Source organism: Cherax quadricarinatus, chromosome 9, assembly GCF_038502225.1.
Source record: "Cherax quadricarinatus isolate ZL_2023a chromosome 9, ASM3850222v1, whole genome shotgun sequence".
Taxonomy (NCBI): domain Eukaryota; kingdom Metazoa; phylum Arthropoda; class Malacostraca; order Decapoda; family Parastacidae; genus Cherax; species Cherax quadricarinatus.
In genome coordinates, this window is record NC_091300.1 from 2,487,352 (window position 1) to 2,501,738 (window position 14,387).

The window sequence follows — 14,387 nt, forward strand, 5'->3', positions numbered from 1 at the left end:
TTAAATGGCCATCACAATAAATTAAGGAAAGCATCATCATGCACGATGGCTTTAACCCATCATAATACTTAAAAAATTTGCGAGAATGTAAAATAATTCTAAAATTACAATATCACTTCTTATTTGTTTTCATATATATATATATATATATATATATATATATATATATATATATATATATATATATATATATATATATATATATATATATATATATATATATATATATATATTGTATATTAGTCACTGAGTTTCACTTCGGATGTCTTACATATTTATACAACATCCGAGTTACTGGTATTACCCATGAAGACGTGTTATTTACGCCCACAAGAATTAAACTGTCCCACAGGTATTGGATAAAACGTATAAATTTCCCATAAATAATGGGTCGAAATTTATAAATTACCCACCAATAATGAATAAAAATATATGAATTACCCACAAATGACAGGTAAAGCAAATTACCCATTTGTGAGTAAATATCTATAATGGGTATCTGGGCTACGGGTAAATAAGCGAGCACTGGCGTGAGTCCTTCATGAATATAATATAATTTAAGCCGGATTTATGACACACGAACCCTCAAGGATTCACCACATGTCTGTTGAATCATCAGTCTGGATTTCTACAACTTCGCCGTTCAACCTGGAATAAGAATGAAAGACAAATTAGTATCTGCTCATCACCATACGCAGGTTATAGCACTATCTTGCGATTTACTTTAAGTGATATACGATTTATTGAATGATTGTTATCGCGATATCAGAGTATCCAGGTTGAACCTATCAGCTTGATTTAATTCAAATAAAAAAAATGCGTCTACTGTACTATTAGCGATTATTTTACACTGACCAATTTCGAGTTTTGTCAACTTTTGGTCAATATTATATAATATAGAGCAATCATGTGTACAGTTTATAATTTGTGACAGATTTTATCACTGTCATTTTCAAATGGTTCCGATTTATTTTTATTATTATTGTTTAAAAATTTTTTTATTATCGTATAGTAGTTTTACTCTACGGTATCGTCAGTATCAGTTTGTATTCTATATAAACTTTGACGTGTGAGTGTGTCGTACCTCTGAAGCTGGCCTCGGGAATCTGTGCGATGGAACACAATTATATTGCCAGAGTTGTTTCTCGCAACTGGAGGATGATTATTTTCCTCATTAGAAATTCTACGGATACTTTGGTTCCGAGTAAGCATCCCTAAACCAAAGGAAGAGGATGACGAGGCAACTGACTGGCTAGAGTCCTGCCGGAGTATAGAAACTTCGGGAACGGCCTCAGCTCCGCCAGGATGGACGCTGGGTCCTGGTAGCACCGGGTCCTCGAAGTTTACGCTTTTGGGTGAAGACGCGACGGATATGGATGACATGCTGCTCTGTTTAGAGTCTGACCGTTGGAAGGGCTTGATTTTCTCCTCGAAGTCTGGTAGCTGCGGGATGTCCAAGAACTGTTGCGATCTCTGCGACGCAGACCGGAAGTTCACGGATTTGGTTGATTTTTTTGAATCTGTTCTCATCATAAAGTTCGGATATTTCCAAGGGGCCTTTGGAGGCTCCATTTCGAAGGCGTGGTTATCGATGCCGGGTGTGATCCTGGGTTCATTCTCCTCTGTCGCTTCCTTTCCTCTTTTGGACAAACGTCTGAGGAGTCTGGAACCAGCGTTGAGTCCAGCATTGAGCGGCTCTTCCAGACGAGGTATCTTGAAGCGACGTTTTCTCGTGTCGTGGGAGTCTTCGATGATGATGTGACGGTCGTAGGGCGTGTCGAAGTCCACTTCCAGGATGGTTGAGAATTTGTGTGGATAGATGCAATCCAACATGAATACGATTAGTCCCGATATGGTTACAATGCATCCTGTGGATTAAACAGTGTATAAACGGTATGTTTGCAGTGTACAGCATCAACAGTAAAATAAAATTTAAGTAATTTTTGTTGACTTTCACAATCAGTAAATTACAATAATCAAAGTTGCGAAATGAGAGTTATAACGTAAAAAATGAACTGCATATATATTTCGCAAATTTAAGCAAATGTCAAATATACAACGTTCATAAAAAAAAAAAAGGCACAATACCGTGACTGGAACGATACACAAATAACCCGCACATAGATGAGAAGACTGTAAATGGTCCAAGTCGGACCGAAACGTCGTCGTAAGCTCCTCTTTTCTATGTGCGGGTTATTTGTGTATACAACGTTCTCATGAAGACTAGTGATAGCCACTTACCGACAACGAGTGTAAGCCAGAAACACCATCCCAGGTGGAAAGTGAGGGTAGTGTCTTCGAAGCGTATGTCAAGGGGTTTTGGAGGCATGAGGAGGTAGAAGACGAGGTTTGAGAGCCCCATCAGTGACCCGGTCACTGTCATGGTGTAGGCACCGTAGCGGGGCACATTCACCAACAGGATGTTCATCAGTAGCCATGACGCAAAGGCTGACCTGCAAACGACAAATAGATTATTATTATTTATGTGAAGCTCAAACCCCATATGGGATTTTATCGGAGCAAGATCTCAAGGCTCGACCTTTCATCCACTTATCGCCAGATAAACGGCTCTCGCAGCTAAGCATCCCATTTACTAAATAAAGTGGGGTTGAGTTGCAGCCTATTCCAGCATGTCTAAGTTAAGGTAACAAAGCCAGGGCATAGGGCATGAGTTGTAGTGTATGGTTCACTGAGAAGTGCTTGATCTCAGAATAACGAAATGAGGATAATGTAATTACGGGAAATGGTGTGAAGTGTAACTTAACACTAGGTATGTACGTCGTGTTGAATAAGACAAATCGATAATTTAGGTTTATAAAGCAATAATAATCAGAGATTGTGATTATTATTAGCAAGGGGAGCGCTAAACCCACATGGATAAGCAGAGAAAATTTGTTTATGCAAATACTTCGCGAAGATCAGTCTGACAGTATATATCATTAACGTTAAATAACACTAAATAAATTTAGACTGATCTATGATCTGTATCATCATTAGGCTAAATTTAATTGTTTATTATTGGTTAGGTGATATCTAAGTTAGTTCTGATGCAGAGACCTCTCAAGGGAGGTTCCTGGATACTGGTGAGATGCTTTTAATCCAAGGAATTGAACCCTGCCCTCACTTCCTTGGATGGATTATTATTATAAAAAAGCGCTAAACCACAAGGGCTATACAGCGCTTTCCTTGGATGGAACCTGAATGTCTCCCATTCTCCCTAGTCGCTGTTTTGACCCCTAAGAGTTTAGCGTTCCCCATTAATGTAATAATGAGACAGGAAGAGAGTTGGAAGCATGGATGCAGAAGACTGACCATAAACAGATGGTGGTGTAGTATCCTGCGCTGCGGTAGTATCTGCCCCAGGCGAAGCCTTCGTTGTCTAGAGTGAGGTACTCAGCCACGGTGAGTATGGGGTATGGCAGGCCCTTGACCAGCGCCTCTCGGTAGTGCTTGCGCATGTCACTGGGCTGGATCCAGTGGAAGCGCTCGTTGAAGTTGATGTCGAGGCTGCGGTTGTGTTGAGGGATGACCCGCATGGTGACGTTGGCGTGGTCGAGGCCGATGGCCACGCCCAGGGTGGCGTCGATCTTCTCAGAGGAGAAGGCCCGGTAAGACGACCTGATGACACCGTGGGCCACATGCCAAGACGACCCCACATTGCATACTGTGGAGGAACATACCACATTATCCACACATGCTACTATCTATTACGCCACACACTAGAAAATATATGTGATGTTAAACCTATGTAAGTTAAGTGGTAAAGGCTTAGTTTTGTCGGTTTATCCTGGATACACTGCCTACCAACAGAGATGTGTGTGTGTGTGTGTGTGTGTGTGTGTGTGTGTGTGTGTGTGTGTGTGTGTGTGTGTGTGTGTGTGTGTGTGTGTGTGTGTGTGTGTGTGTGTGTGTGTGGTGTGTGGGGTGTGTGTGTGTGTGTGTGTGTGTGTGTGTGTGTGTGTGTGTGTGTGTGTGTGTGTGTGTGTGTGTGTGTGTGTGTGTGTGTGTGTGTTTGTGGGGTGTGTGTGTGTATGGGGTGTGTGTGTGGAGTGTGTGGTGTGTGTACTCACCTAGTTGAGGTTGCGGGGGTCGAGTCCGAGCTCCTGTGTGTGTGTGTGTGTGTGTGTGTGTGTGTGTGTGTGTGTGTGTGTGTGTGTGTGTGTGTGTGTGTGTGTTTTCTCTCATGAATTGAGTTTTAAAGTAAAAATATTACAGTTAATGGGACTCTGTACTCTATAATGTTTGGTTCTCTGTAGGATTACAGTATGTATATTTGCAGTGTTATAATATTTAATATATAAACCGAGACGTTTTAACGGTCGTTTACAAAACGCCACAAATTTAATGAATAATTTGCAAAAGAAAAACTGATGACTGCAACATAAAATTAGAAAAACAGAGACAGTAAACATATACAGTGGCTTGATGTCCCTCAAACGCGATAGTAAAACTGTTATTTCTGTCTATATTTTAGCTTGGTACTGGAAAGCTGGGACAAGAACTTGTCTGTGACGTCACCACCCGGGGCAGCATGATCAACGTCAGTAATAATTTCAAGTGGTTCTGCAGATTCTCAAAAGTTTGGATGAGTGGGAAGCTGTGTGTGACACCTTCAGTGTTAGTGACAAAGGTATTGACAGTGAAAGTAGGGGGCGGGGGGAGGGAGGTTGCCCTTAAGAATACAAAGGCATAAGTTTTAGTCGCAGGTTATTTATGCATCATGTCCTTACCTACGCACAACCCTCTATCCATTTTGCTTTATTATACCCCCTTACACCCCCCCCCTCCTTCCTCGTTTCCCAAATATTTCCTTAATTAATGTAAGACTGTCTTTGCCCCCCCTCCCCACTTGAAGTACATGTTTCCTTTAGAAAAAAATGATTACAATGCTCGACATTTAGAAATGACCAACCAAGGCGCTGGAGACGTATCAGTGATTGGTACTTGTTTTGGTCCACTACCATTACCGTCACCATCACCATCATGTTACCACCACTAGAAAAACCACTGCCAACACCTGTCTGAACAATCACCAGAATCGCCATCATCCTCAGCCATTTTCACTGACACCATAAACATTAATCTTACTACAACCACAACAATCGCCACTTCCACAACTATTGCTGCTACAACCATAAATACTACAGCCATCACACCTACCCCAAAATGTGGTTGGCATTATGAATAATACTATCAGTACCAACATTCCCAGTATTACCACAATCAAACTACTACCAGCACAACTATTATAACAATTATCTTAACCACCACCATTACTACCACAGCACTAACTCAGCAGTTGTAATAACGCAGGCGGGAACCTAAAATCTCGGAGCCCTTGGTGAGCCAGCCACAGGAAGCCAACACAAAGATGTGGACTCCTCACTTCGTTGTCACCGCACCCACACACCTTCCCGAGATACTATATACGTCAATGACACACTATTATTACATGGTAAATATATCCTCCGGGAGCATAATTCACTCTTTAAGGTCGCCAGGAAACAAGTTACGTCATACCAAGAACAGCTGAACATTAAGTGGAATTCAGACACCCTCTCTCACAAAGTCTGATAAATATATAAATTCTCATACCTAAGAATGACATTCAGGGATTTAAACAAAGGAGGCTCAGGGTGCTACATACAATATAGGTTACCTCTCATGGTAGGTGCTCTGATACTATGATTCAAGGGTCGAACTTGATTGCCTCCAGTTCCTCATGAACTACATAACGTTACAACTACGAGATTAAAGTTTTTCCTTTCCTCGGTAACAACAAAGGTTCTACCAATTGTAGAGTGGACGGCATCCTGGTGCACCTCAAAGATGACCGAAGAAGTTAATTCGTTTGCTGAAAGGCTGGTATGTGAACTAATAAAATTTGTGGACACTGAATCTAAATTCACGGCACTATGAGAGAAGAGACATGATCACAACATACAAGAATACTCGGATGAATAGACCAGGTAGAGAGTTCAACGCAGATGAAAGCAAAACAAAGAAACAGTATCTAAACTTACTCCCAGTTCAGTACATCCACACTTACTACTGTGCAATCTACATCTACAGGGCCTTAAACTCTAATATCAACCTTGACCTAAAACGCTTTCTTGATAGTTGTGACAGAACCCACAGGCATAACACCAGACACAAACATCTCTACGACATTCCCCGTGTCCGACTAAACCTTTACAAAAATTCAATGTATGTCAAAGCCCTAAAATCTGGAATACCCTACCTGAGAACTCTAGAACTGCAGACACATTCATCACCTTCAAAACTACCATTAGAAAACATCTTATCTCCCTGATACATCCCGTCAACTAACTACACGAATACCACCTGGTGGTTCACACTTACACTCACTCACTCATTTGACCATAAACAGAAATATTAATCTCAGTCTTAAAATAATGAATCCTATGATACTCCAATACTGAAACTATGTACTGTGCCAAAACAAAAGCATTCACATTGCTAAACTCACAAACTAGTATTTAGTCACTTAGCCATAATACCAACTTACCTCATAATTTGTAATATTTTACAATTAAGAATAAAACTAAGTCTGCCCGAAATGCCTAGCCATGCTAAGCGTTCTAGTGGTACACTCTGTAATCATTATTTTACTACATGTAAACCAAACAATAACCAAATTTCTGTAAACTCAGCATTGTAATCCTTATAGAGAATAAACTTTGAATTTGAACCCGCATTTAGGAGAGGATCCCTATGACATTTCGCTCGGTCCTGGACCATTAAGTCACATGCAGCCGATCACTTTAGGTAAAGTCAGCCAATTGGAAATTAAAAGGCGGACTCAAGAACTGAGGATCGAAACTTGCAGTCTTAACTAGGTAAGTACAGCTATGTAATTACACACACACACACACACACACACACATAATTATACACACAACTGATGTACACAGTTGCATACGCATACACTTGCATAAATACACACACAAGTGTAGTACACACTCAAACGATCACATTTACGCACAGGTGCACAAACTGTGCATGTGTATGCAGTGTACGTACTCATGTGCAAATGCTGACTCGTTTACGCACGCAATGGCAAGTGTGTGCAGACATACCAAAAAAAAAAAAAAAAAAAAAAAAAAAAAAAGGCGCGTGCGGAGAAAGAAGCTGTGACTCAACCTTTGCACTTACAACTAGGCGCGCACACACACAGCCTATCTTTGAATAACATTATTATTATAATCCAAAACAAGCGCTAAACCTACAAGGGTCATACAGTGCAGAATTTGAATAATAAACAGCTTGGAGCAAGAATAATACCCAGCATCACGTCGGGGTCGTACATCAAGACAACAGCGTAGGTGTAGGAATTTGTTAGGCGTGCATAAGCAACCTGAAAATGGCTTTCAGACACCTAAAGAAGCATTCAGGACTATGAATTATGTCAGGCCTATTATAGTGTGTGTAGCACCTACCTGGAACTCACTCCTCGTGGAGGTTCCTTGATGCTGGGGAGGTACTTTTGATCTAAGGCAATAGACCTGTATTACAATTCCTCCAATCGAGCCTGAATATTTTCCATTCCTCCAGGAGCTGTATCTCATGTGGGTTTAGGGCCCCCCCCCTCCCGCTCCTCAAATATAATAATCAAGCATGTAACCAAGTTAGGGAAAGTCCAAAGATTCGCAACAAGACTTATCCCAGAGACGAGAGGGCTGACCTATGACATCAACGGAACAAAAATAAAATTGAACCTGACCTTAAAAGAAAGAGGAAGAACCAGGTAAGATAAGATAACGTACAATATACTCAGATGACTTGATAGAACAAAAAGTGAGTGAAAGGAGGGATTGAAAACAAGAGGGCATAACTGGAAGTTAAGACGCAAATGATGAACGGGGGTTAGGAAGCAATCACCATATACAGTTTCAAGAGTAGTAATCAGTAGAAACTAATAAAGCAATGGGTCAATAGGAGTTAAGAGGAGGGGTCAGGAGCTATAACCCTAACCCAACAAGCGCAACTAGAAGAATACACATGGAACACAACAACGCTCAGTCACACGCGCACATACAAACACAAGGTTATTAAATGATGATGGATTCCATCTGGTATTTTTTTTTCGTTCCAAAATGGTGATATCTCATTACATGTTATGAATGATTTTTTTTTTAATATTTTTAATATTTCAGTTAATTTTCGGAGCGAGAAGGCTTTTCTTCGTAGATTTGAGTATATATATTTGGCTTCTCCCACCTGCGCCTCAAGGACAATAAACACGCCTCGTTGCCACTCCACTCTCACGATCCCCAATCGAGAAATTCATGGACACTGCGAGTCGGCGAGGAATGTCCTAAATTCAGTGTTGAGCATGACTAGGCGATGCTAAAAATGAAGCACACTGACTGCCAATATTCCTTCCCGATCCACCCAAGAAAATGATATACATAACCACTGCGACTATCCGAGGACTCGAACCCATTTCGTTTTGGCCCGCTTCATGGTGAACGAAAATCACATAACGTTCTAACCCACAGTACCACCAAATCCTACAAAGAATCACGTACCCAGCAGAGCTAGGTGTTTTACCGTGATCGGAGGACATACGGTAAACACCTACCTCTGCTGGGTGCGTGACTGTAGGATTTGGTGGTTCTGTGAGTTAGAGCGTCATGTGATTTTCGCTCAACATGACGCGGACCAAAACGACATGGGTTCGAGTCCTCGGCTAGGTTCAAGGGGATACTTAGCTATAAGAACATTATATATATATATATATATATATATATATATATATATATATATATATATATATATATATATATATATATATATATATATATATATATATATATATATGTTCCTATAGCTAAGTATCCCCTTGAACCTTCACATTTTTATTTTAACCAAATCAGAATATCGCTGTCTCATTCTGGGGTCCACAGTAGCCTAGGGAACAAATTAGAGACGCAAATGTGGCCTCCCTGGCTGTTTTTTTTTTCATTTTCTTCTTTTTTTGGGTACTTCTAAGGACGGTGTTACCTTCAGCACTTTGTGGGAGGGTAAGGTTTGCTTTCCACAAGGTGAGCTGGTATCCTAGGATAACCCTGGATACAGCACTCTTCTCGGCTGCTAACATTTGTTGGGTTATCTGGGTTTAAAAATAACCGATGATCACAGCTGTATCTTTGATAATCATGTACATAATATATTGTATAAATTCAGAGCAGCAGTCTGCAAACAACTGCCTTTATATTTAACCCAAATAAAATTTGTGTACTCTTATAAGTTTTAAATGTATATTTTTTGACAATGGCATAACAAATACAACAAGAAAAATTCGGGATGAGGATAATCCTATCATTTGATATTACATGTTTGTTTTTGTGAGGGACCTTTTCTAGGGAAGGTGGTAGGGGTCCCAGGGCTAATGGGTGTCTCGGGGGAGTAATGGATATCTCGGAGTAATGGATATCTCATAATAATGGGTGTCACAGAGTTAATGGATATCCTGTCTGGTGTTTCCGCCCTCCCTCTCCATCCCCCGCGCGTGCGTGCACCAGCACGTGTGTGTTGCCAGGTTGGTGGTGATATCACCAGGGTGGCTGGCACCCATCCCGTCCCTCCCTCACACCTCTGGCCGGGGCAAATTTCACCAAGGTATTAATCAGACAAATACCTGAAGTAGAAAGGATCGGCGCGTCATGCCACGAAGTCGCTCTCCCTCTTGAAACTTTAAGCCAATGATGGTGCAAAATTCCTGCCGAATGGCTGGTGCATTAATAATTGTTTTATCATAAGCAGTGATTTTGAAGACTGCGAAAACAGTTGACATTTTAAGGTCGCCTAAGACAGCACGTCCAACCACTTCCTGTTTCGGGATATGACACGTCTATTATATTTTGACTCGCTCGAAGAATCCTCTGTTATGTTTACTCTCAAGCGCAGTAATCTACACTGTCAGGAACCCTGACAGAAATAACTTCGGTCGGATCGTCAAGCATCACGGATAACATATTCTGTGGCTTTTAAACAAAATAAGATGCAGTAGCACTGTAATGATAGTAACGATGTGGGAACATCACACAGGATGGATTTCCCACACGAGGTAATGAAATGTGTCAACCTGAGCTGGGAAACCTCAGTAGGGCGACGGGAATATCGTCGGTTATTTCACTATGGGTTCAGAACTGGTTACTATTACGTGAAGTGGGGCAGGGTAAGTGGGTGGTGGTTATATTGGTGATAGAGGGACTATGTGCGTGAAGGGGGTGGGACAGACATTTAGATAGGTTATAGTGTGCTAGACAGAGAGCCAGGCAGTTAGGGAGAAACGGGCAGTTAGAAAAACATAGAGACAATCGGTTATACAGGAATATAGACGGAAATTAGGAAGACAAGCACTTTGACAATAAGTTTGGGAGTTGTAAAATAATAGGGATGAAAAAGTGAAAATTGAGGAAGTGGAAGAACTAAGTAAAATGAAAATAAAAGGGGGGGAGAGTGACATGGAAAAAAAAAGAGGAAATAGGAGACCGTAAGTGATACAAAGACAGGGAAGGGAGAGAAGGAGCATATGACAAACACAAGGACACTTGAAAAGCAGCAGCAGCAGCAGCAAACACCACACCAAGGTTGTGGTCCATGCTAGGCTCAGAGACAGTGTTTGTTGTGTGTGTGTACTCACCTAATTGTGGTTGCAGGGGTCGAGACTCGGCTCCTGGCCCCGCCTCTTCACCGACCGCTACTAGGTCCTCTCTCCCCCTGCTCCATGAGCTTTATCATACCTCGTCTTAAAACTATGTATAGTTCCTGCCTTCACTACATCGCTTGCCAGACTATTCCACTTCCTAGCTACTCTATGGCTGAAGAAATATTTCCTAACATCCCTTAAACTTATCTGAGTCTTCAGCTTCCAATTGTGACCCCTTGTTTCTGTGTCCCATCTCTGGAACATCCTGTCTCTGTCCACCTTGTCTATTCCACGCAGTATTTTGTATGTCGTTATCATGTCTCCCCTGACCCTCCTGTCCTCCAGTGTTGTCAGACCGATTCCCCTTAACCTTTCTTCATAGGACATTCCCCTTAGCTCTAGGACTAGCCTTGTTGCAAAACTTTGCACTTTCTCTAATTTCTTAACGTGTTTGACCAGGTGTGGGTTCCAAACTGGTGCTGCGTACTCCAGTATGGACCTGACGTACACAGTGTATAAAGTCTTGAACGATTCCTTACTGAGGTACCGGAATGCTATTCTCAGGTTTGCCAAGCGCCCATATACCACAGCAGTTATCTGGTTAATGTGTGCTTCTGGCGATGTACTCGGTATTATACTCACTCCTAGGTCTTTCTCCTTGAGTGAGGTTTGCAGCCTTTGGCCACCTAGCCTATACTCTGTCTGCGGTCTTCTTTGCCCTCCTCCGATCTTCATGACTTTGCATTTGGCGGGGTTAAATTCTAGGAGCCAGTTTTTGAATCACACATCCAGCCTGTCCAGGTCTCTTCGTAGACCTGTCTGGTCCGCGTCTGATTTAATTCTCCTCGTTAACTTCACGTCATCTGCAAACAGGGACGCTTCTGTGTGTGTGTGTGTGTGTGTGTGTGTGTGTGTGTGTGTGTGTGTGTGTGTGTGTGTGTGTGTGTGTGTGTGTGTGTGTGTGTGTGTGTGTGTGTGTGTGTAGGTCATGGAGTAAATGGAACACTCTACAAATAGTATTCTATAAATAAATCCGATAAATAAAGTAACATAGAGCTCCACACTGACTTTCTGATGTTGTTTGTCGCAGACAAGGTGATTAATTACACTTTGTAGAAAGAATATCGGGAATACATTGTATAAACAGACCTAAATAAATTCTAGAATTGAACAACAAACTGTCCCAAGAAGGAAAATGGGAAAAAGATAAAAGTTATTTAAAGCCTAGAGTAATGAGCGAATTCCCAGTTATTGTCAGCAGTAGACGTGACGGAGGTGTGAATCATGTTGATTGATTATTGCATCTTCTAAAGTGGTGTCGCTGAGACAGCGCTTATTGTAGTCACAAAGAATTAATCAGACATCTTGAATGATCTTTAAAGACTCACTCCTGGGTAGCAATGATCTCCAGTGAATTAAAAATTAAGTTTAACCACTGAGGCTGTAAAGGTAACTAAAATTGACTTTGGTATTTTCAAATTCAGTGTCAGGCTTAGTCTAAGCTAAAAGTGTCACAAACAATATTTATTGTAAAGGATATTAGAAATATACAAGTATTAAGGAATGACAAAATGTTGGTAAACTTATGTGTATATCGCCTGATGTTAATATCGTGGGAGAGAGCTGATGAGTTGACAGGAATAACAGATAGCATACCATCCTTATATATCCCATACCCATCCTGTGGGCGGTAGTCAAAAGATTCCAGAGGTATATAATGGACTTAGGGACCAGGCCCAAAGGAAGAGAACCCAGTAAAAACAATACTAGTTCAGAAAAGCAATGCAGCAGTTTATAAGGAAAATATTAGTGTATCTAGATGATACATGAAAAACTTGTGAATTTATGGTAGAATTATCTCTGATGAATCACATAGTTACGGTAAGATCTGTGGACACAAACGATCAGAGACTGGTGGCCAGAATACGTTTATTTTACGTGTATTTAGCAGATTGGTGAGGCAACTCAGAGAAATTGGAAAGCAAGACAAAACACTCAAGACACTAAAGTTAGAAAGTAATGCAGTACAGGAATACAGAATTAACACTATTCACATTATATTGTAATAGAGGTTCGTAGCATTTTACACAAATGTTAAAGATTTGCTGCAATTAAACAATAATGTGTCAAGGTTGTTTATGTCCAACTATTACAACAGTCAAGGATGCTGTTGATATCGTCAATGTATGTCAACTGGTTTTTAGTGTCAACTGGTGATAGTGTCACAAGGCGAGCGCAGCCTCTCCATTAAGTCGCTCCTCGGTGAAAAATCTTATATCTAGAAGCACGCGAGGATTTAGATTGTTGACTTGGCTCAAGCACGGGACTTTGTCGTAAGATGATCCGTTCAGTGTTACCGGCGCTGTGAAGGAGGGGTTTTGTGAATGTAAAGCAGAACTGTGTTACAGAATTACCCATCAGACTGATCTCAGTGTAACAGCAGCTTCTCGTCAACTGTGGATCCTCCAACTGGCATATACAACACACTGACACATCAACATTGTCAAGGTGTTACTACGGCTGCTGCTTCCTACACCATAATAACATAAGTGATATAATTATGATGGGACAATGTTTACTGTTTATTATGCTGATAATTCTTGACCAACCTACTTTCCCCTCACCCCTGGCTCCTCTTCCCCATCCCTCACCCCTGGCTCCTCTTCCCCATCCCTCACCCCTGGCTCCTCTTCCCCATCCCTCACCCCTGGCTCCTCTTCCCCCTCCCTCACACCTGGCTCCTCTTCCCCCTCCCTCACCCCTGGCTCCTCTTCCCCCTCCCTCACCCCTGGATCCTCTTCCCCCTCCCTCACCCCTGATGCATCTTCCCACTCCCTCACACCTGACTCCTCTTCCCCCCTCCCTCACCCCTGATTCCTCTTCCCCCTCCCTCATCCCTGGCTCCTCTTCCCCCTCCCTCACCCCTGGCTCCTCTTCCCCCTCCACTGTGGCTAAACCCTAGACTTACCTTTATTATCAACCTGAAGGTCACGATGAGCACGTGTACCCCCCTCCCTCCCTTCCCCACACTCATACCTCCCTCCCTCCACTTCTTCCCTCTTCTTCCTCTCTACTTCCTCCTCCTTCCTGTCTCCCTAACTCCTACCTCCCTATATTCCCTTCCTTTCTACCATCCTGCCTCTAACTCACAATAATAATAATATAAATAATAATAATATTACTGTATTTATCAACAAGATACTTTACTTACGAACCTTTACAGATTTTTACATAAAAAGAACAGAATTATGCAAAAAATTTCCTTCAGTTTATCTTCAGTATACCGTCTTTCACAGTGTATCTTCAGTGTACCGTCTTTCACAGTGTATCTTCAGTGTACCGTCTTTCACAGTGTATCTTCAGTGTACCGTCTTTCACAGTGTATCTTCAGTGTACCGTCTTTCACAGTGTATCTTCAGTGTACTGTCTTTCACAGTGTATCTTCAGTGTACCGTCTTTCACACAGTATCTTCAGTGTACCGTCTTTCACAGTGTATCTTCAGTGTACCGTCTTTCACACAGTATCTTCAGTGTACTGTCTTTCACAGTGTATATTCAGTGTACCGTCTTTCACAGTGTATCTTCAGTGTACTGTCTTTCACAGTGTATCTTCAGTATACCGTCTTTCACAGTGTATCTTCAGTGTACTGTCTTTCACAGTGTATATTCAGTGTACCGTCTTTCACAGTGTATCTTCAGTGTACTGTCT

At 41.6% G+C, this 14,387-nt stretch overlaps 1 protein-coding gene across 11 annotated transcripts in view; it reads right to left on the reverse strand.

Annotated features, from left to right (window-relative positions):
- Positions 1-221: 221 nt before the first annotated feature.
- Positions 222-14,387, reverse strand: part of mol (dual oxidase maturation factor 1 mol) — a 226,191-nt gene continuing 212,025 nt past the window's right edge. For all 11 annotated transcript variants that reach the window (XM_053772921.2, XM_053772924.2, XM_053772920.2 and 8 more), the window contains 4 exons: positions 3,313-3,664; positions 2,242-2,453; positions 1,085-1,868; positions 222-648 (listed from right to left, as the gene is read on the reverse strand). In XM_053772921.2, coding sequence (XP_053628896.1) covers positions 594-648; positions 1,085-1,868; positions 2,242-2,453; positions 3,313-3,664 — 1,403 coding nt within the window. In that variant the 3' untranslated portion in view covers positions 222-593. The remainder of the gene's footprint in view (positions 649-1,084; positions 1,869-2,241; positions 2,454-3,312; positions 3,665-14,387) is intronic.